Here is a 24,942-nt window from a genome sequence, read left to right as displayed (position 1 = left end):
ACCACCATCTCTAAATTCTCATTGTCATCTTCATTTCTCTAATTCCCTCACACCCTACATCTAATCCAGTAGCATATCCAATTGGTTCTACATTAAAATAAGTTCAGAGTCTGAACGTTTCTCATAACTCCATAGCTTTATTTCAGTCTCCTGGAATATTGCAATATCTTTTTAACTGCTCTCTCTCCTTCTGTCTTTGCTCCGAACAGTCTCATGCAGAGTAATCTTTGTAGAACCTGAGTCAGGTTATATATTTGTAAAATGAATATAGTATTCATTTGCTCAAACCTTCCCATGACTGTGCATCTCATTTAGAGTGAAAACCAGTTTTATCATGGTCTGAAAGACCTCAGGTGACCTGCAGACCTCACCCTCCCACTCTGCTCTCTTTGACTCCAACAGCACCCTCTACCTCACTCTGGTCACAAAGCCTCTTTAAGTCTTTTTTGGACACATTGAACCTACCCTGAATCTACATCTTGGCCTTTGCATCTGCTGTCGCCTCTGCCTAGAACACCTTTCTCCAGGTTTCTTCATGGCCTGCTCATGTGCTTCTTTCAGATCTCTGCTCAAATTACTTTCTCTCTTATCTCCATTACTTCCTTAGCTCTCATTCTATATTATTTGTCTTCATGGCACTTATATCCACCAAAAATTTGTTTGTTTAATTATTTATCATTTATTATAAGCTCCATGACAACAAGGTTTTGTCTTTATTTTTTATTGTTGGATCCTCAAGCCTAGAACAGTGCCTGGCATGTGGGAAGCATTCAATATTTTGAATGGATAAATAAATGAATTGATAACTACTGCTTTTGTTCATGTTTAAATCATTTCTGGTTTGGAGTGGAACAATAGTACTGGCCTCCTTGGCTCCAATTTCATACTCTCTTGCTTGCTAACTGAATTATACTTTAGTTTCAGTCTGTATTTAGAATCCTGTAGTGAATTCCCACCACTTAGAAAACATACGTCCACTTTCTTGAAATGATTACCACGATATCCAGGATTTGTTTCCAGCTTTCAACTCTAAATTATTTTCAATTTATTTCTCTAGTGACATCTAATCTTTAGCTTTTGTGAATTCTTTTCACTTCCCCAGCTGAGCCACGTTCTTTGCGCTCACAGTACCTGTGCCTATCTTCTGTCCCCTCCCTGTCATATCATTCCCCCGCTTAGGACATGATAAACCGCCACACGTCCTTCCAGATCCAGGCCTTCTGCCAATTTCTCCTTAAAGCCTGCCTTCTTCTCTCCAAGCCATGGACTGCACGCTCCTCTGTTCCTCTCTTTGTACTATGCTCGTGACTCTACAAATGTTTCTACTTAGAACGTGGACTCCACAAGGGCTAGACAGTGTGTTCTTTGTCATTTTGTTCCCAGCAGAAGTGGTGGGCACATTGTATGTGATAAGTATGTGTTAACTGAAGATATTTATCTAGAATTTAGGTGGTTTCTGTTAAATATCTTATTTCACTTTATTTTAAAACAAAATCAGTTTACCTCCAGTCTAGAGTAAGAATTTTCCTAATGCACTCCTAAGTTGGAGTAGGGTGAAAGTTTGGATACGAATCACAGGTGGAAAGAAAAGGAAGCATCTGTGTTGTACTACTTGAACTAGTTTTTGCTCTCCCCTGTTTGTAAAATGAATGTTCTTGAATTTGGCTGATTTATACAGAGCATCATTTGAAGTCTTTTACTGACTGCATTCGGGTTCATGAAAACAGCTTTTAATGTCTGGGTAGTAAGTTTTACAACTGTGACATCAGGTACTCTCTCCTGATATTTAATCCTGTACTCTGGCTCTCATTCAGCAAGCTGTTGGATTGTTCCCATCTCATCCCTAGTGTGGAGCTTCTAGGACTTCCTTAATTCAGACCCATTATCAATGATTTCAGCATCTTGCTCAACTTCCTTTCCATTTTTTCCAGCTTGCCGTTGCTCTCATTTTCCCATGGTAACTGTGTAAATGGACTTGCACTTTGTATCCCTCCCACCGCAGTGGCAAGCTGAACTGTCTGAGAACCTTTCTTACATTTTCACAGTGGTTTTTTATATATTTTTTAATGGTGTCACCCAGGCAAATGGAAAAAGTAGGGTGAGCTCACATATCTCTGTTTGAAATGAGATATTTTAGTAATAGTTGGCCCTTGGGAGAGAGGATAGACTCTGAACCCAGACTGTCTGGGTTTAAATTCTGGAAACACTGCCTAGTTCTTTGAACCTTGGAAACCTAGTTAACCTTTTGTGTTTTCATTTTCTTCTGTAAAATGGGTTTAATAGTAATACTAATATCTACTTAAAAGCGTGACTGTGAGGATTGAGCAAGTTAATATTTAGAAATTGCTAAGAGTGGCTCCTGGCACATGGTGAAAGTTGTAAGATAGTTAAGCCTAGGGCCTGTGCTGGACAGTGGGATGAAATAGTAGAAGATGCCATGTCCCACCCTCATAGAACACATTCTTATAGAGTACAGCATTAAACAAATACATGAGACCAGGCATGGTGACTCATGCCTGTAATCCCAGCACTTTGGGAGGCCGAGGCAGGAGGATCGCTTAAGCCCAGGAATTCAAGACCAATCTGGGCAACATAGCAAGACTCCATGTTTACAAAAAACAAAAATAAAAAATTAGCTGGGCATGGCGGCACACACTTGTAGTCTCAGCTACTCAGAAGGCTGAGGTGGGAGGATTGCTTGAGCCTAGGAAGTCAAGGCTGCAGTGAGCTATGATCAGACCACTGCACTCCAGCCTGGGTGACAGAGAGACACCATGTCTCCAGAGAAAAACAAAAACAAAACAAAAAACAAAATACATGAATTAGCATGTAATTACAATTCATGATAAAGACTGGGAAAGAGAAGGAAGAAAAAAGCCATGAGGCTATAAGTAACCTAAAAGATGAGAAGAATCAGCCATGGGGAAAAGAGCATTTCAGGAGAGGAACAGCATGAATTGAGGCTGGGAATGGGCATGAGGGAAAGAGAAGGCTGTTGGAGCTGGAGCACAGTGAGAGAAAGAGAGGGTTGCAGGGTGAAGTAAAAAACAGAATTGGAGGCTTTGCAGCCAAGTTAGGAAATGTATTGTGAATCTAATTTTAATAAGAAGCCATTGAAGAATTTGGTGTCAGTTGTTTATGCTGACATTGGGTTTGGAGAAGGGGCGAGAGAAATAGAACATGGGGATAAATGTTAAATCGATCTTCTTTATGATTATGAATTTGAATATATACTTATAAAAACAATTTAGCATTTCTTTCACTTGAAAATACTCTCCATTGATACTTTCTTCAATTTCTCCAGGATTATTCTGCAGTCTTTGGGGGTACTTATATTGTCCATAGAGATTTAATCAATCAGTCAGTGAATCTATCAACCATTATTTCTTCCTTTAATTCAAGAAATTTTTATGTAGTGGCTATTCTTGCCCTCATGTTCCTTAGTTTAGCAAGGAGACAGACATAAAAAAAATAACGCAAATCATGAGTGACACTTGAGGAAAGTGTTGTTAAGGAAAAGTAAAGGCTGCTATGAGAGCATTTAACAGAGACCATCACCTGGCAGATGTGTCACGTGGGCTTCCTAAGCATGAGTAAGAGTAAGCTGGGTAAAGAGAAGTGAGAAAGTTGTGAGGTAGGAAGCCCAATGGTTTCTTCAAGAACCTGGAGGAGGCCTGTTTAGTTTGGCTAGAGCTCAGTGATTACCCTACAAGTAGCAAAACACCATGGAAGTAATATTGTGACATTTGTGTTTTCAAAAAATCATTTCAACTGTTATGTGGAGCATGGACTGGAGAGGATGAGGAGGAATGCAGGGAGATTCAGACAGTATTTAGCAGTGGATTACTTTTGGCTTGTATAAGCGTGTCCTGCCCGTTAGAGGGCATTACTTGCATGCTTGCCCCTATGCAAAATGCAAGTAATATTCCCCATTTGTTGAGACAGTGAGGTACCCCCCACAATTCCAAACATTTCCTGCAGAGAGGGGAAGTTGTACCACCTCTATTTGAGGATGATGAAGCTGGCTATTGCAATAATCTAGGCTTTAGTTTTCAGAGTGAGGAGATGTACATTGCAGCAGGCATACGTGACATCCATTGGAATATGGGAAGAAAAATTACCATGTTGATTCCCATTTTTTTTCAACTTCTATTTTAGATTCAGAGAGTATATCTGCAGGTTTGTTGTACATGGGTATATTGCATGATGCTGAGGTTTGAGGTGTGAATGATCCCATCAGCCAGGTGCTGAGCATAGTACCCACTAGTTTTTCAATCCTTATCTCCTCCCCTCCTTCCCTGCTCTACTAGTCCCCAGTCACTATTGTTACCACCTTTATGTTAATGTTTAGCTCCCACTTATAAGAGAATATGCAGTATTTGGTTTTCTGTTCCTGCATTAATTTACTTAGGATAGTGGCCCCCAGATGCATCCATCTTGCTACAAAGGACATGATTTCATTCTTTTTTATAGCTGCATAGTATTCCATGGTGTATATGCACCACATTTTCTTTATCCAGTCCACTGTTCGTGGCACCTAGGTTGATTCCATGTCTCTGCTATTGTGAATAGTTCTGCAATGAACATGCAAGTGCATATGTCTTTTTGGTAGAATGATTTGTTTTCTTTTGCATATATACCCAGTAATGAATGGGATTACTAGGTTGAATGGTAGTTCTGTTTTAAGTTCTTTTAGAAATCTCCAGACTGTTTTTCACAGTGGCTGAACTAATTTACATTCCCTCCAACAGTGTATAAGCATTCCCTTTTCTCTGCAGCCTCACCAGCATCTGTTGTTTTTTTTTACCTCTTTTTTTTTGTTTGTTTTTTGTTTTTGTTTGTTGAAACAGTCTCGCTCTGTCGCCCAGGCTAGAGTTCAGTGGCACGATCTCGGCTCACTGCAACCTCCGCCTCCCAGGTTCAAGCAATTCTCCTGTCTCAGCCTCCTGACTAGCTGGGACTACAGGCACCCGCCACCGCACCCAGCTAATTTTTGTATTTGTAGTAGAGACAGGGTTTCTCCATATTGGTCAAGCTGGTCTCGATCTCCTGACGTCAGGTGATCCGCCCGCCTTGGCCTTCCAAAGTGCTGGGATTACAGGCGTGAGCCACCATGCCTGGCTGACTTCTTAACAGTAGCCATTCTGACTAGTGTGAGATAATATCACATTGTGGTTTTGATATGCATTTATCTGATGATCAGTGATTATGAGCATTTTTTCATGTTTGTGTCCACTTATATGTCTTCTTTTGAGAAGTGTCTGTGAATGTCTCCTGCAATAATATGTAAATACAGTGGTGCATATATATGTTTTATTTAAAAATACAGATACTAGTTGCATTTTATAATGGGGTTGTTTTTTTGCTTATTCAGTTGTTTAATTTCCTTACAGATTCTGGATATTAGAACTGTTGGATACACAGTTTGTGAATATTTTCTCTCATTCTGTCAGTTGTCTGTTTATTTTATTGGTTGTTTTGCAATGCAGAGCTCTTTAGTTTTGTTAGGTTTCACTTGTGAATTTTTTGTTTTGTTGCAATTGCTTTTGAGGATTTAGTCATAAATTATTTCCCAAGACTTCTGTCCAGAATGGTGTTTCCTAGGTTTTCTTCTAGGATTTTTATAGTTTGAGCTCTTACATTTAAATCTTTAATTTATCTTAAAGTTAATTTTTGTATATGTTGAAAGGTAGGGATCCAGTGTCATTTGTCTGCATATGGCTAGCCAATATCCCAGTGCTTATGAATAGGTGTTTGTTGAGTAGGGAGCCCTTTTCTTGTTGCTTATTTTTGTCAACCTTGTCAAAGATCAGATGGCTGTAGGTATGTGACTTTATTTTTGGCTTCTCTATTCTGTTGCATTGGTGTATGTGTCTGATTTTGTACTAGTATTCTGCTGTTTTGGTTACTGTAGCCTTATAGTATAGTTTGAAATTGGGTAATGTAATACCTCCAGCTTTGTTCTTTTTGCTTAGGATTGCTTTGGCTATTTGGGCTTTTTATTTATTTATTTATTTTGGTTCTATATAAATTTTAGAATAGTTTTTTCTAGTTCTGTGGAAAATGATATTGGTTGTTTGATATTTGATAGTAATGGCATTGAGTCTGTAGATTGCTTTGAGCAGTATGCCCATTTTAATGATATTGATTCTAACAATCTCTAAGCATGGAATATTTTCTCATTTCTTTGTATCATCTGTGATTTCTTTTAGCAGTGGTCTGTAGTTCTACTTGTAGAGATCTTTCACCTCCTTGGTTAGATGTATTCCCAAGTACTTTTTGTATGTGGCTATTTTAAAAACAGGAACACAGTTAAACTTTATTATCATTAAACAGATGATTTGACTTTGGTGCCCTGGCTTGGGCACTGCTGGCTGGTCTCTTGTGAGGTGCAGTATCACACGTGATCAAAGGGAAGAACGTCAATTCCATGTTGGTGCTGGTTGGCTGACAGTCCCAAGGCACTTGTTTGCTTTCAGGGCACTGTTAGGATTGCAATTTGTGTCTCTTGGGCTAACAGAGATAAGGATTATATTATCTGTTTTTAAATAAAGTAATGCTTACAAAATGAACAAGTTGCTAAAAGAAGCCTGTACAGAAATGCAGATTGAAAATAATATCAATGATATAAACACAAGGTAACAAAAAGAAAGCAGAGTTAATACTACTAGTCAGTAACAATTTGAGATAAAATATAATGACATCATCATATGTGATGAGAAGTAAGCCAAAAATGGAAATTATTAAGGAGACATCTGAAATATATATATATTTGCCTATACATTTGTTAAAGATGACTCTGGCCCTAAATATGTATCCCACTTAAAATCTTGTCTAGTGAAAATATAAAGCCATAAATATTAATTTAGCATTAAAATATTTATTTTGTCTTTATCCTGAAAATTTTGTCTGTCTTTAATATAATATATAAACACAGTAGTACATGTGTATGTTTTATTTAAAAATACAGATAATACAGTTGCATGCTGAAACATTTTCTTAGTGAAAGGGAAGCACTGGTCTAAGCAAACAGTGTCTCTGACTAAGGTGGTGGCAGTGGAGATGGAGACGATTAGATGTCTTCATGTCTTTGAGAAAAATGTGCAAAGAAGAACCGGTGGAACTTTGTAATTGATTGGATCAGATGAGGAAGAGTGAGACATTGGGTGAAGGTTGACTGCCACATTTACAGTCAAACCAGGTGAAAGGTCGGACCATTTTTTGAGACTTAGGTTTGAGAGACAAGAATTCTGAGTTCAGTTTTAGACATAGTAAGTTTAGACATAGTAAGTACCAGTGAACTATCCAAGTGGTCAGTTAAGTACTCCACTGTTGAGATCAGAAGGGGGACTGGACTAAAAATATTACTTGCTAGTGATCTCCATATATGTGGTAACAAAAGATATGAATACGATTAAGATCACCAGAGGAGAAAACACCTAGTGAATGGAGAAGAAAGCCAAGGATTGGGCACTGAAATCCTGACTGATTTAGTTAGGATGGAGGAATGGCCTATTCCAGAAAACAAAGGGGAATAAAAGGCCAGATAATTAGAAGGAAAACAAGGAGAGTAGGTCATTATAGAAACTAAAGGAATGACAGGGGAAAGGCATGTCAAATGATGCTAAGAATTCATGTTAAATGAGGGCTCAAAAGTGCCAGGATTTAGCAATGTAGAGATCATCCATAACATTTCAGAGAGCTGTTTGGAGAGTTAAGAAGTCCAAGGCAGAAGTCTGATGTGAGTGGACTTGCTGCTAAGTGAACATGGAACCATCACCCAACTAACTGTATTTTTTTATTCCAAAATAATATTTCCTTTCTGATTATAAAAATGTACTTTTTAATTAGAAAAGAATGAGGAAATATGGAGACAAAAGAAGACAAAGAAAATGATCCCCAATTTTCCAACCAATGTCAGCTAATATTAATATTAATCTATTGACATTTCCTTCATATACTTATTAATACAGATACAGTTATAATATTTATTTCAATATTGTCAACTAAGTTGCCTTGATCTTATTATTCTGCTTTCTTTTCTTTATGTTTCTTCTTGCCTTTAAGTATTTTTGAAATTACAATCTTGGCCAGACGTGGTAGCTCATGTCTGTTTTCCCAGCACTTTGGGAGACCGAGGCAGGAGGATCGCTTGAGCCCAGTAGTTTGAGATCAGCCTGAGCAACATGGCAAAATCTCATAGCTAAAAAATACAAAAAAAAAAACACAAAACAATTAGCTGGGCATGGTGGCATCTGCCTGTAGTCCCAGCTTCTCCAGAGGCTAAAATGTGAGTCCAGGGAGGTCGAGGCTGCAGTGAACCAAGATTATGCCACTGCACTCCAGCATGGGTGACAGCAACATCTTGACTCAAAAAAAAAAAAGATTAATATTTTTAACAGCTGAAAAATATTTCTAAATCTGATTATATCAAAATGAATATGCTTATTAACTTTAATTGGCCAAGTAAGTCATTTGTAATTTTCACTTTTATATATGATTCTGTATGAGCATCCTGTATATAAATCTTTGACTAGGAGACATTCATACAAGTGATACTCCTGGTTCTTCAAAGGCTTGCTCTCTCTCTGTCTATCCAAGATTCTTCTGAGGAAGTACTACTTAGTACCCATTACACTCTATCAGCCTCATTTTGTACACTTTCATGCACATTCTAATCCCTCTCTTAAAATAGTGTTTGTGTATGTGTTATTTTTTGTAGATGTATTTCTTAAGTACAGTATGCATGTGTTTGCATTTTGCTTTTTACCCTAATTGAGTCTTATCTTTTAGTAAGGGTACTTAATACTTTTATATTGATTATTACAATTTATATACTTTATAGTCTGTCATCATATGCTCTGCTGTTGCATGTTTCCTGGGTCTTTACCCTTTTCCTCTGATTTTTGCAACATGGACTTGGCTTTGTTTTGCAGTTGCCTCAAAGGTATTGAGTTACAAACCTTAGCTTACAAGCTATTCCAAAAGAAAAATGTCATTTCCTGAGATGAATTGGCTGCATTGTATTTGATTTGGGAAATTATTTGTTTGCAAAGTCACTTGTATATTCTAGGGGACTGCCACTCTTTAGAACAGTGGTGTTTTCTTTCTATTCCACATGTGCTGGCCTTGCCTCCCTCTCGTTAACGTTTGTCTATTCTTTCCAATCTGCTGAGGAAAATGAAAGAGAAAAAAAAATGTTCACTGACATTTATTGAGTGTCTGCAGTATAGCCCTTATTTACACAGAGTATTTTATTTAAACTTAATAATCCTGCAAGGTAAGTACCTTGTCATTTTACAGGTGAGGAAACTAAAGTTAAAAGGCATACTTGGTCCATTTAATTTCCTTAGTAAATAGTAGAGTCAGAATTCTAGGTGGTTCTTCAACAAATACTTATTGAGTGCTTACTCTACAGAAATTGTTGTACCCTTTAGGGGACATAAGGGAATAAAATATATGAAGATCCCTGCTTTCATGGAGCTGAGACTCTAGTGAGTAGAGAGAGACACTAAACAAGAGAGTAGGTAAATTACAGTGGGACAGAAAGTGACAGGTACTGTGTAAAAAGTAAATTTGAACAGAGTAAAGGGAATCCAGAAAGGATGACAGGTTTCATTTTTAAACTGGGAGGTCAGAGCAGGCTTCCTTGGAAAGTGATCAGACTCTAAAGCTTATTTTCTTTATACCACACTATGCTGCTACTTCTGTGTCAAAATTCATTATTATTGGATTACCCCCTTCTTACCCAATTAGGGCCCTGAGCCTTTCTGAGTCTCTTATTGCTGTGAATGTAAATCTTCTTTCCTCCATAAAGAAAGAGGGCAAGGATTTTTTGTTTTGTTTTGTTTTGTTTTAGTGTAAGATTTTCCCAAGCCTAACCTCAATTAAAACTCCAGCTTTCTTTACAGTATTTTTACAAGCCATTTCCTCTCTCATTATATTTTTCATGGTGTTTTCACATTATTTAACATGTCTTACTTCACAACGGATATGCTTTTGAAGAGTTTTATGTCAGTGGAATTTTTCTGAATAACATCAAACTTTAAACTCCATTTTTTTTTGGTAACTTGGATAGCTGTGCCTTGCATTTTGTGTGTTAACATTTTTAGTTATGGGGCTGTTTAATGCATGTTGAGCCAGGTAGGAATGTGGCAGAGCTCATATGAAATAAACCTGTTACCTTCCTTAGTTAAACAAAGTGTATATAATAAGAAATAAAGAAAAGAAATAGTGTGTCATAAATTTCTGCTTATGATACTTAAAACAACATTAGCTTTTTATTTCACAAGTGGTACTAAACTGAAGGGATCACTGGTGAGAAATGTCTTATGCCATTTATGTTATAGAGAGAGATGCCATCTAGACCATAAAGCATTTTGCTTAAATAGTTTAATATGAAATGGCAAATATGTTCCATTAGGATAAGAAAGGTATTGCCAGGGAGTTGTTTCACTGGAGATGTTTAAATCCAGCAGCTGGGAAAAGGGAAGGGTGATTGGGGTACAAAGGACACCGATTAAATGCAGTAACTCTTATTAATTTTCTTTGCCGATAGTGTGGGTGTTAAATTTTGTTTATTCCAAGAGTGATTTTTGTTTTTATGCCTGTTTCTACATACTTGATAGTAGGAATTTGCATAATGTATATTGTATAAATGATAAATTGTTGTATCTTCAGGTTTTTCAGTATCATATGGTTGGTCTTTGGGTCTTTTCTAGGTTTGCGACTTGGCTTTTAGCCTGAAGAAAATGCTGATTCGACACAAGATGACTCATAATCCCAATCGTCCCCTGGCAGAATGCCAGTTTTGCCATAAGAAGTTTACAAGGAATGACTACCTCAAAGTGCACATGGACAATATCCATGGTGTAGCTGACAGCTAATGGGGGCCGTAAAGGAATTAAACTATTCAGAAGGGCTCCTAATATGAATCCCAGATTTTTCTCACCTGATCAGCATAACAGAAGTAGCTAAAAGTGACTTACTGGTCTCATAGTTCTTATTTGCCTACATTTAGAGTCTGTAGATGCATATGCAACCAAAAAAAGTCTTACTTTTAACAAGAAATGGTATAAATGGAAAAAAAAATACAACTCCATAGCCTTGCAAAATGCAATTTGTGCTCTGTCTTATAAAAATGGAGAAAGGAGTCATGGCTCTCTTTCTTGGCCATCCCTCTGTAATGAAGTTTATAATATACTTCCCTAATAGGCCTTTTTATTTTATTGTTATTCTTTGTGTGTCTGTCTGTCTGTATGTGTCTGTGTGTGCACACTCACTTGCAAATGCCAGTTGTTGCAGCTGGTTTTACCAATTTAAATAGAAATAAATCAAGATATCCAACTATTTATTTGCAGATTAGGGTAAGAATAAGTTATCAAAGTCTCAAGTTTGATAGGAAAATAAATACTTGCTATTTTATAAGACAGACCAAGAGCTGAGCTTATCTAATAGCTGTGTGCAACAAATGAGTTTAAAATAGATATTTGATAACTAAAACATCTATTAAAATATTGCTCATTTTAGGGAATTCTTAGGAAACATTATTCTCATCATTCAGATGTAGACATTCATGGTCTGGAATACTTTTATAAATTCTACACAAAAATGACCATCACATTTAAATATTCATCAGGCTACCCCTCTTGAATTTAGACCATTTAGCTTTAGAAATTAACAGTATACCAATATATATAATTAAAAATAGAAACCAAATAGATTCTCTGTATTTGGTGACAGAGTGGCAGAACAATAGTGGCATTTCCACATTTGTTATGATGAACGTAGCCCTTTCCCCTCTCCTTCCATAAAAGTGCACAGAACATGTTAGTAAAGATACAGTCCTCAGAGCATTAACATTCCATTTTGTAAAAGACATTTTCCAGAATCTTGGCAGTAGGTAATTCTGAAACACTTTTGAATTACCTTCAATCATCCCATATAATTAGGAATCCAGAATACAAAGTATAAACCTGGCAATTGTTATGATTGAAATTGTCACTGATGCTTAAGGGAAATTGAAGCAAGAAGCATAATTTCTTCCTTTAGGTTATATTTCAGCAATACTTGACAGCAACATACAATGAACAGCTTGTTTGGAGAGATGATATGATACAATGTAATGGTGATGTCAAAATAACCTAGAGGAATATCCAAAAACCAGAAAAACATTAAAATGAAGCCCAACTCATGAACCTCTCTAACTGAAGCCCAGTCAAAAGAAAGGAAGTATAGTTTTGAGGAAATTATTTGGTTCTAGTGAGTTAAGGAGAAATGTTATCTGAGACACAGCTCTTTGACTTCAGGAATCTCATTTTAGAATTATATTCATGCCCAATTCCAGTTTTAAAAAGAAACATAAAGATTCAATGTAGACATTTGAATGTTGTAAAATACTAAATTTGAAACTCAGAAGAGATAACTTTTAAAAATATAAATCCTAAAATTATAATTTAGAAGATATTTAAGTATAGTTATATGTAGTATTTTGAATCTGAAATTATAGACTGTATTTTATAAAAATAAATTTTGGTCTTGTTTCTCACTATATCATTTGTTTCAACAATATATTTTTAGATCTAAAGTGTTTTCATTTTAATATGATAGTGTGTTTAATATCATTTGAATATAAGAAGACAGCTGTAAAATTTGGTAGTGTGTATTATTTAAACACATCCTGTATATTCCTTTGAATGCTGCTTTCTCTATATGGGATGCTTTATATCCCGATTATGTGATGAATGTAAAACTTGAAAGGAGTCCAAATACCAATTTTGTGTAATCTCAGTGAGTCACAGTTCACATGGCTGCTGGGGAAATTACCCTGAAAACTGTGGTGTCGCTATGCTGTGGAGTAAACAGACAGGGAAGAGGTGGTGGGCTTTATCCTGCTGAAGGTTTATAGACATGGAAATCTTTAGAAAATTGTGTAAAAGGACCTACACCAGAGAGTGGTACACCACTCTCTCCTTTCAGAGGACTGAAACCAAAACAAGTCCTTAGTAGACTATTTGTATGCTGTAAATTTTTATCCAAAAGACAAGTATTCATGGATAGTTTCAGATATATTAGCATTTGCTTACTAAAACTTTTAAATTACTTAGTAATAACCAAAAAAAGAGACTATTTTAGGCATGATTGATCAATTGAAAGCATAGATAATCATAGAGGAAAAGTCTTACAGACAAGCTGAAGTACAGGTACCTACTTTGAAATGTCTTTTGTTTCCTGCTGTGAAAGATTTTGGCTGGGGTATTTTCTTGGGAAAAGACCAGACTCTTGGGTGCCCATAAAATCTAAGTAATTGAGACTTAGAAATTGGCTAAGTAAATTTAAGAGACGTTCAATAATGTAGGTGGGTTCAGATACCCTTTTATAATAACTGTCTTCTTAGTATATTAACACTCAAGATGTTTGTGTATCTTTAATTTGCCTTTGTTTCACAATAACTGGCTTTTGTTTTCCTTTTCATGGTGTGTTGTTGGCTATATAGAGGCATTTATTGGTAAATTATAATCAGCAGTTGCACCGTGGAAGTATTCTTAGTGATAAATTCTTGGGGTTACATAGTATAGTTAACATGTTATTTTCAAGAAACATGAGTGTGTGTGTCTGTCTGAAGAGTATCACTTATATGCAGTGCATATACATGTAAGTGCATTACTTTGCTCAAATATCTTCTGACCTATTGCAGTCAACTCATGCATGAGTGTGAACATGTATTACAGAAGGTCTTACAGCCTTAGTTTCTGTTTTAGATTTTATGTGCTGCTTCCTTTCTCAAACAAAAGCCTGAAAGGAAAGAGGATAAGTACTAGAAATATTCATTTTTTTTCCTTCACAAATCTAAATGTTGCTTATGAAAACTCATCTTAGAGTAATGAATATATGGAAATGGGTAGGTAGAAGGAAATGTGCCTCTTTAAAACCCTAAAATTTTACCATTGATATTGACATTTGTTTGCGTGTATATAAATGGAGCATGTGTAAATATAGAATTCCAATAGCATTTTTTATTTTATTATAAATCTATAATAAATCTATATAAATCACTGCCAGACTTGGTGTTAGCATTTTATTTTACTATAGAACTATAGTACCATCCTATGGTAAAATCCAAATGAATTGCTTTAAAGTTGTTTTTGATGAATGAAAGAAATGTAATTGCCATTACCTCCAGACCTCATGCTTTTATACTTTATACATCCAAGTGTTTCTCAATCTGCAAAGTACCTCTGAAGTTGAGCCAAGTTGGTCTCAGGGCTATAAGAGATATTTTCCTTGCCTCTCTTCTCATTCCTGGTTATACAAAGAACAATGTGAAAAGGATCATCACTAAGAATGAATGAAACCTGTTAACTAAGAATGACTGAAACCTGATATAGTAGCATCTTAAGTAAAAATAACTTGATGCTCACAAATATAATTTAAGGGTAATAAAAGTTATGGCAAATGTTTCAGGTATTCTCTTTATTTTAAATTTATGTTTATCATTTTGATGTTGCCCCAATCTTGTGAGATTTTCTTGATACAAAAAATAATCATCTGAGTAGTGGATTTAGAAATTATGCATTCATTTAACTTTGATTTTTCAGAATCAGCGGAGGCACTAGTTCTTTGGAGCTGACTCATAGCCTTAGCTAGCTTGGGCCTAAAACTGTATTACCACTCCATACATTGTTAATTTGTTGTGCAACAGAATAAAAAATTAACTCTGGAGACTTCATTGTGGGCATGTTAAAATATTCTAGGTATTCTAGGCCCAGGAAATAGTCTGGAATGTAACAACTACCTTATATACTAAAATAGTGCTGCTGATCCAATGTCCAAATTCCTCTTCTTCCTTTTTAAAAAAAAAAATTTATCACAATACTGAAACAAATGTTCGTATTTAGTTAGAAAATATATAGTATTTAGTTTCCTTAAATTAAAACATATATTTAGTTACCTAAATATTTGATTAGCATGTTTAGCTTCCTAATCATGCAGACTTTTAGCCAATTAGAATAAGGTCTTAGTCCTTGAACCCATGCCACCTTAGCATATTACATGGTAGGAGGAAACTAATCTAAGATGTTAAATTATGTCAATAATGCATATGTTTAAAATTAAGAAAGCATATAGGACCACTGAAGCTTGATCATCTAAATCAATGCAAAACAGTTCAAACAAAATATCACTGCTCCTGACAAGGGAAACTGTAGACCTACTAGGAATTAGCTACACTTAAAAAATTCAAAAAATATCAATTTATCTCTTTAAAATAGTATAAAAATGAAGAGAGTCCCAGCTCACAATGGATACGTGAGTCACTCCATTACTATTTTTTTATTTTGTCTTCTTACGGACTATCTAATAATGCTTTCTTTCCTTAATTTTATCTGATATCTTTTTATTTAATGTTTGACTGGCATATCTTTTTTCATTTTTCTACTGAAAACTTTTCTGTGATTTTATGAAAATTTTACATTTTTTAAATAAACTGATGTTAAGATTTCGTGTTTTTTATCCTGTCTGACAACACTGAATTGAGTGCTTTTCAGTCCGCGTTGATGGCTTTGTCCTGCCTTTCTCACAGTCTCATCTTGCCTCATTTGGATGGTGGCCTGAGCTTGTATTGGAGACTCTACTCAAAGAGAAATCTGGCGCTTCATACCTAGCACATGAAATTTATCTGGACACAGGTATAGTAATACATTTAAGGCTGAATGAGTTCATTATTGGAATTAGTTGTTAAAACAATATATTATCTATTCATTCCTTAGTATCTGATAAATACATAAAAGCATGAAGTACATTGACCCCAACTCTATACTTTTTATTTTCTAAAGTACTTATTAGCATCTGAAGAAACAAAATTGCCTTTAATGGACGAGAAATGGTTGGAAAGTAAATGTTAATTACATGTAAGCAAACTATATGGTTCTCATTCTGTGTAGGCATATAAAGAGTATGGAGATGGGGAGCAATGCCACATTTAATTGATCATAACACTTATTTAAATTGGCAAACTGATGGGTCCTTTTGTGGATTACTACATGTACTTTTGAGGCTGGACGCAGTGGCTCATGCCTGTATTCCCAGCACTTTGGGAGGCCAAGTTAGGCAGATCACTTGAGCCCAGGAGTTCGACAACAGCCTGTGCAACATGGTGAAACCCCATCTGTACCAAAAATACAAAAATTAGCTGGGTGTGGTGGCACGTGCCTGTAATCTTGCCTGTAATCTCAGCTACTCAGCTGAGGCAGGAGGATTGCTTGAACCCTGGAGGCGGAAGTAGCAGTGAGCCAAGTTCACACCACTGCACTCCAGCCTGGGCAACAGAGCGAAACCCTGCCTCAAGAAAAAAAAAAAAAAAAAAAGAATTTTGAAAATCTAACTTGTAGAAATTAACCAACCATTACTTTTGACTTGTCTAGTTTTATTACTGAAATGTAGGAAATCTTCTCTAGACCTTACTTCTAATCAAAAGGCTCACCACATAAGTAAAATAATTGTTTGCTGCTCATCTTCCACCTGACAAACATAGTACATAGTTTTATCCAGAAAAAAAAAAGAAAGAATATAAAGCAGGGTCAAGTACAACTGTATCACTTTCATTCTTTCCTTCTCTCCTCGCATAAAATCCATCTCTTGTGTTGTTTCAGCTGCAGTATAACTGGTGTTGTCTCCAGTTCTACCCTTTTAAGAGTGACAAGCTGGTTTTGTTCCTGGACTCAAATTATGATATCTAGGATATTAAATTTGTTTCCTTTCTGCTCTGACTAAAATATGAAATTGGGGTCTACAAATTTAGCTGTTTAAGATACTATTAGACTAAGTATGTGAGTTGAGCCAATTGGCTTTATCCTGATAAAAACTATTCCATAGTTTTCTAAGCTACAGATCTGACCCCAGTTGCATCAGTGCAGTAAAGGGAATATGACTTGTTGTTTACCACAGATCTAGATAGAGAAAGGGGGTGTATGGATGGCACAGAGTCACTAGAATCAAACGAGGAATACAAAATATATGTTCTATAAGCCAAAACAATCCTGAGAAAGAACAAAGCTGGAAGCTTCACACATCCTGATTTCAAAAAATATTACAAAATTACTGTCGTCAAAACAGTATTTATGCTAGTTTTTACTGGCATAAAAACAGATATGTACAGGCCAATGGGACAGAATAGACAGCATAGAAGTAAACCTTCATGTATACGGCTAAATGATCTTTAACAAGAGAGCTAAGACTATGCAGTGGGAAAAGATAGTCTCTTCAATAAATGGTATTAGGAAAATTAGATATCCACATGTAAAAAAAAGAAGTTGGAGCCTTACACCATATACAAAAATTAACTCAAAATGGATTGAAGATCTAAATGTAAAACCCGAAACTTTAAAACTAGAAAGAAATATGGGGGAAAATGCTTTATGACATCGTATCTGGCAATGATTTCTTGGATAGGACACCAAAAGCACAGACAACAAAAGCAAAAATAGACAAATGGAACTACATCAAACTTAAAAACTTCTGCACAACAAAGGAAATAATCAGAGTGAGAAGCAATCTATGCAATGGGAGAAAACATTTGGAAACCATGTATCTGTTAACAAGTTAATATCCAAAATATGTTAAGAATTCCTACAACTCAACAACAATAAAAAACAACCCAATTGAAAAATGGGCAAAGGACTTGAGTAGACATTTATCCAAAGAAGATAAATGGCCAAAAAAAAAAAGCATACAAAAAGATATTCAGCACTACTAATCACCAGTAAAATGCAAATCAAAACCACTATGAAGTCTCACCTCACACCAGTTAGAATGGCCACTTTAAAAAAAAGAAAACATAACAACCATTGGTGAGGATGTAGAGAAATTGAAAGCAGTGTGCACTATAGGTGGGAATGTAAAATGGTACAGCCACTATGGGAAACAATATGGACGTTTCTGAAAAAAATAAAAATAAAATGACCGTATGATCCATCAAACCCACTTCTTGTTATTAATCTGTATTAGTCCATTTTGTGCTGCTATATCATAATACCTAAGACTTGGTAATTTATAATGAATGAAAATGTATTGCTCACAGTTCTGGATGCCGGGAAGTCCAAGATCAAAGTGCAAGCACTGGCAAGGATGTTATTGCTGTGTCATTCCATAGCGGAAGGTGAAAGGGCACAAGAGAAAAGGGGATTGAACTCATCCTTTTATAAGGAACCTATTCTCACAATAGTGGCATTAATTCACTCATAAGGGCAGAGCCCTCATGGCCTAATCATCTTCTAAAAGTCCCACCTCTTAATACTGTTACAATGGCAACTAAATTTCAACATGAATTTGAGAGGGGACGAAGATTCAAACCATAGTATTATCCCAAAGAATTGAGAACTGGATTTCAAAGAGATATTTGAACACTTATTCATTGTAGCATTATTCACAATATCAAGAGGTAGATGTAGCCTAAATGTTCATCAGTGGATGAATGGATAAAGAAAATTTCATGTACACCTACAATGGAATAATATTTAGCATTACAAAAGAAAGAAATTATTTCATATGCTACAACATGGAAACTTGAGAACATTATGCTAAGTGAAATAAGCCAGTTAGAAAAAGACAAATACTGCATCATTTCACTTAAATGAGGTATCTAAAGTAGCCACACTAATAGAAAATAGAATGTAACAACCAGGAAGGCAAGGAAGGGAAAATAGGAGTTGTTAAATGGGTATAGGGTTTCAGTTTTGTGAGATGAAAAAGTTCTAGAGCCCTGTTACACAGCAATGTGCAATAGTTAACACTACTGTGCTGTATACTATACACTTAAAAATTGTTAAGATGATAAAAGAAAATGTATGTCCTATAGATAGGGTTACAATAATACTGTTCTAAAAATAAGTACGTTTAAATTAAAATTTCAGATAAAAATGCTGCAATTTAAGAATTAAAACATCCTTCCTAAGGCATATATGTTATATGTAGAGTTGAGATTTAACCTTCATCTCCTGAGTTTTGTCTCTTTTCTTACTGGAGGTCATATTACAAATACACAATTTCAATTCTGAGTTTGAATTTTATCTCTAAATGGATAAAGATGTGACCTTCTTTCAGTACTCCTTTGAAGGAGTGATTTGTAACTTATGTATAGAAACATATGATTGTATATAATATAAATTTTTGTATCTGATGATTAAATTAAAACTAATGTTCAATTAGACCAAGCTTAGCTAAGTCAGAAAAGTAAGTAAAATATATTTTGGGGAAGGGGAAGGGAATGGTCAATTATTACCAACTTTGAATTTGAGATGAGTGTTAACATAGATATTTAATAGATAAAATCTTTAAAAGCTTGTTTAAACACCAAATTAATGACATTTTCACATTTCTTATATATTACCTTCTTCTTTGTAAATTACACCTTTAGCTAGTTTCCTGGATTGTCTATTGCAAATGCACAAATGTATGAGAAGTAAAAATACACATACATAATTGAAATGAATAGTATATAAACTTAATGTTTTAAATCAGATATAAGATTATCAGTTAGAAGCACAAAATATCCTGAACAGTTTTGCTTTAACTGAGGAAATACTTTAACAAAGGTATAATGTAACACATCAATTTGAAAATTTAGTTACAAAATATATTTTAGTTGATACTCAAAGCTATGTAAGTCCACAGTTCTCTCTATTCCTAGAAGAGAGTAAGGAAAGACGAATGAAAGGAGTATTAGGCCGTTCTTGCATTGTCATAAATACCTGAGCCTGGGTCTCAGGTATTACCTATAAAGAAACAAATGTTTAATTGGCTCACAGTTATGCAGGTTGTACAGGAAGCATGATATTAGCATCTGTCAGGCTTCTGGGGAGGCCTCAGGGACCTTTTCTCAAGGCAAAGGCAAAGCAGGAGAATGCATGTCACATGGCCAGAGTGGGAGCAAGAGAGAGAAGTGGGGTGGGTGGGGAGATACTACACACTTCTAAACAACCAGATCTCACAAGAACTCACTATTGCAAGGAGAGCACTGAGGGGATGGTGCTAAACCATTCATGAGAAATCCACCCCATGATGCAATCAACTCCCACAAGACCCCACCTCCAACATAGGGGATTACAATTCAACATGAGATTTAGAGAGAATACATATCCAAACTATATGAAAAGGAATAAAGGACAAAAAGAAAGAGGGAAGAAAGACCATAAATTTGAAAAGATGATAAATCTGTAACATCATTTACTTAACTGAATGTCAATTTTTTTAAACAAAATAGATTTAATAGTATCTACTTGTTGAGTTTGTTTTGAGAAATAAATCAGAAAAAGCATAACACTATCTGCAATGGATGCCTGACACAGTTCAAGTTCAAGAAGTGGTATTGCCTTAGCTCCTCCAAATATTTCACCTGTCATCCTATATATGCTGCTTAGAAACCTCCCACCACTCCCCAGCATTCCAGCTCACACCCTGAAGCAAAATTGTCATGAGCCAAATTGATAACATTTTAATTTGTATATCATGACATAACTATAGTGATAGAAGCATTTCATTTGGGAATATTTTTGAAAGTCCTTAAGCACTGTACTTACCAATTTAACACATAATACTTTATTAATGATACCTATTCTTTTAACTCAAACATCAAAAGAAGATATTTTATCAGTACCTAGACTATCAGGTATTTTTTATTATGTTTGAACTATATCCAGCTCTTATCTTAAAACTTAATCTAATCAATAACTTTGATTTTATAAACCTTCAGCTACCTACCTCCTCATTAACAAAATTAAATAATGGTATTCAAATATTCAAAAGAGGGAATAACCTTACTATATTAATCACATTTTAAGCGATGTAGCTCATATCAAAATGAAATTTGCCATAAGTAATAAAAACTGGCTATTAAAATAATGTAATTACATCAAAAAACACAAATTAATTCAAGTGTTTACATATGAATCTAAATACATCTTTCCTTTTTAGACACATTAAAAGAAAAGGAAGAAATACTCTGAGAAGATTAAGAAACCGAAATTTGTCATTTATGCATTATGGCTAACTTCAGCTGATATTTTGGGGGAAGAAAAAGGTAAAATGACATACTATGAGATGAAAAACAAGTTTACATCTTTGAAAAATAATATTAATGTAATATTCTTTGAGAGTATTACATTAATATTATTTTTTTCATGTAATTCATGTATTTATGTAATTTTTATTTATGTAATTATTCTTTGAGATAATTTTTGAATACTGGGTCTCTGAGCAAAAGAACAGTAGTGAAATATTATAAAATTAAAGGTATTTTATAATACAGGATCATGTTGGTCAGACATGAGTACTGTTGCAAATTAGATAAGCCCCAAAAGGAGAGCATTAATTAGAAGTGCCCCAATGTGGTTGATAAAGGGAGCCTGAGTAGCCAGAAATGATAAAGAACACAAATCTTAAAGACCTGAGTGTCTTTTGGCCTTCAAGGAATCTGAATAGTAGGATATGTTAACATCTCTGAAAAAAAGCCTGATTTTCATATTCTCTTTAGTCTTGCTATCATTAGAGACTCCAGGAGAAGTGGATTTGTTTTCTTAATCAAATTAGATATGTTCATGGAACTGGTCCAAATATGACCTTCTTTCTTGCTGACAAGGAAGTGCTTATCTGACGGGGTATGTTTCATCAATTAAAATATTTCTCATCTTATTTGGATGCTTTGTAGTCCCTGATATAAGGGGATATGCTTGGATATAAATGTTAAATGTTGAGGCTCACTGTATATCAAGCTTTTATTGTTTATAATTGTTGTTGTGATGTGTTTTCAGAAGGAATTGTCCCGACCAAAATGTCTGATATTAACTGATCTTTCTCCACAGAACATCCTGTGGTAAATTATTACATTAATGACTCCCAGTAAATCATGGCTCTTGGCACATGAGTAAGCATAAGCAAGACAGTAGAATAACCTCTCACTCAGCCTACAGAACCATGAAAAATAATTCATTGCTGTTGTTTTAAACGCCCAAGTTATGTGGGGGTGGTTCTTACAAAGTAATAGATAAATACAGAAATTAGTATATAGAAAAGCGTTTCTACTTTAACAAAATCCCATAATATATGCCATTGTCTTTGGGACCAGGCAATGGGCATAAGCTGGAAGAAAATAGCAAGTGAGCTTCCGATAGAGATTGGAGGAATGGCAAATATGTTTTAGTGAATGATGAAAAAGCGTTGAGGCTGCTATTGGAGGTTTGAAAAATAGCTACCCATGTTTTTTCATTATGAAGCAGTTTGTCTCTGTAGCAAAATTAAAGTTAGAAAATATGTACCTAATGAATTTGTAGACCTAGCTGAAGAGCCTCCCACAGAGAATGATGAAACTGCAATTGACTTCTTTTAACTGTATATGATAAGGTATAGGAAAAGAAAGATTAACCAAGGAAGGAATGTTCAATTTGCAAACAGAATTTAGAAGAAATATAGATGAACCAAGTCATGCTGGGTTGAGGAAAATAGAATGGTTTTACATTTCTAGTCTCTTTAGCCAACAGATTCTCAAAGTAGGAAAAGCCTCAGGGCAAAATCAAATCAGGGATGTTATTCATAAAAACTTTTATAAAGATGTCGGGAAGATTGAAGGCAATGCCTAGTAGACCCCCAGTTCAAATAGACAAAAATATTTCTAAGGATATTAAGAGTGTTGTTCCTGACATTTCATGCTAACTAGAGAGCTCTGTTGTAAAAGAATTATAGAAATGGCATTTGGGGTGTGGAATAAACCTCAATCATAAAAGTGCCCAAAGAGCATCAGCTCAGATTAAAAGGGACTGAGTCAGTAAAGAATGAAAAAGCAGCTGGACCCCACCCAACATTCTGTGAGCAGGAAGAAGACTGGGAAAACTCTCCAACTATTTAAAGCTATTCAAACAGACCATTTCCTATGAAAAAAGAAGACCCTCTCTAAGGATGGAACCAAGGAGAACAATGAAGAAGGGAGCAACTCCTGTGGAACGAGACTGGGCTCTCATTCCTTGGCTTTGAATGGGAACATGTTTTTAAACGTGTCCAGCTGGATTTCAAAACTTCTATGTGCCTATTATGTGCCTCTCATTTCTCCTTTATTTGTCATCTGTATATAGGAAAAGTTTTATTTCCCTGTAGGACTCTTCAGGTTATCTATTTTATCTTGGGTGAGTTTCAGTAGTTTGTGGTTTTCTAGTGATTGGTCAATTGAACAATTTCATCTAAGCTGTCAAGTTAGTGTATAGAGTTGTTAGTTGGTAATGATAGCTCCTTCATTCCTGATACTGGTTTATTGTGTCTTTTTTTTTGTGGTCAATCTTATTAGAGAGTTATTAATTTTATTGATTTTTCAGAGAAACAGCTTCTGATTTTATTGATTTTCTCCATAGATTTTCTGTATTTTATTTCATTAATTTCTGTTCTTATATTTACTATTTTCTTTCTTCTACTTACTTAGAACTAATTTTGCTCTTCTTTGTCTAGTTTCTTATGGTAGGAGCTTAAATTGCTGATTTGAGACCTTTTTCTTATATAAGCATTTAATGTTGTCAGTTTCACTCTGAATTACTGTCATACCATCCCACAAATCTTGATATGTTGTATTTTTATTCAGCTCAAAATATTTCTTACTTTTCTTTTAGACTTACTCTTTGGCCTATGGAATATGTAGAAATTTATTGCTTGATTTCCAAGTACTTGATGATGTTCTTAGTGTCTTTCTGTTGTTAATTTTCTGTTTGATTCTATTATGGCCAGATAATATACTTTGTATTACTTAAATGTTTAAAAATTTATAGTATTTGTTTTATGACCCAGGATATGATCTAATTTGAAGAATGTTTTGTGTTCATCATAATGTGATGAAGAATATGGATGAAGTATTCTATAAATATCAGCTAGACCCTTTGATTGTTGGTGCTGTTTAATTCTTCATAGCCTTGCCAATCTTCCTGTCTTCTAGTTTAATGTATTCCTGAAATAGGAGTATTGACATTTCTGATTATTATGGTGAATATGTCTTTCTTCTTTTCATTCTGGCAATTTTTGCTTTATGTATTTCAAAGTTCCGCTTCAGAGTGCATACTCATTTAGAAATGTTGTTATGTGAGTTGACAATTTTTATTGTCATGTAATATCCCTCTTTATCTCTGGTAATTCCTTTTGTTCTGAAATCTACTTTATATGATACTAAATTAACCATTTCATTTATGTTTGTTACCACTGCTTTATATTCCTTTCTTTCCTCTTTCCTGCCTTCTTTCAGGTTATTTGAATATTTTTTATTATTCCATTTTATTTTGTCTATTGTGTATTTTTATATATCTCTTTGTATAATTTTTTAGTGGTTGCTCTGAAATTCCTATATACCTACTTATTTTTTCACAATCCACTTAAAATCAGTATTTTACTGCTTCAGAAGGAATGTAGAGATCTTACCCCATATCGATTCCTTTACTCTTCCCTCTTTATGTTATAGTTGTTTGACATATTAAATCTACCTATATTGAAAACTCCATCAGGCAGTGTTAATTTTTTGCTTTCAACTGTCAAACATATGTTAAATAAGTGGAGAAGAATAGTGTGTTATGTTTACCTAGATTTTTGCCACTCTGTTTCCCTCCTTCCTTCTTAAAGTTCTGGGTTTCCTTCTCGTGTCACTTCCCTTCTCTGAATAACTTTCTTTAGCAAAAGTTTCAGAGCAGATCTGCTGGTAACAAGTTTTCTCAGTTTATCTTCATCTGCAAATGTGTTTACCATTCCTGAAGGATATTTTTAATGGATATGGAATTCCAGATTGACAGTTCTTTTCTTTCATCACTTTAAAAATACTGGTTCAGGTCTCTGTGGTTTCCGATGGGAAATATGTACTCTTTTGTGTCGTTTTCCTCTTAGAGATAATGTTATTTCTTGTTGACTGATTTCTAGATTTGTCTTTGTCTT

General features: G+C 34.9%; 1 protein-coding gene across 7 annotated transcripts in view; it reads left to right on the top strand.

The window, feature by feature from the left end:
* Positions 1-23,362, top strand: part of PRDM5 (PR/SET domain 5) — a 238,818-nt gene extending 215,456 nt beyond the window's left edge. For 2 of the 7 annotated variants that reach the window (XM_002815096.6, XM_002815097.6), the window contains one exon: positions 10,722-12,550. In XM_002815096.6, the coding sequence (XP_002815142.2) occupies positions 10,722-10,886 (165 nt within the window). In that variant the 3' untranslated portion in view covers positions 10,887-12,550. Of the gene's footprint in view, positions 1-10,721; positions 12,551-15,580; positions 19,070-20,967 lie in introns of those variants that run through there. The other 5 variants (XM_054554414.2, XM_063723623.1, XM_054554413.2 and 2 more) reach the window with 5 other exon arrangements.
* Positions 23,363-24,942: the final 1,580 nt, after the last annotated feature.

This window comes from Pongo abelii, chromosome 3, assembly GCF_028885655.2.
Source record: "Pongo abelii isolate AG06213 chromosome 3, NHGRI_mPonAbe1-v2.0_pri, whole genome shotgun sequence".
Classification (NCBI taxonomy): Eukaryota; Metazoa; Chordata; class Mammalia; order Primates; family Hominidae; genus Pongo; species Pongo abelii.
This window is presented reverse-complemented; position numbering and strand designations above follow the sequence as displayed.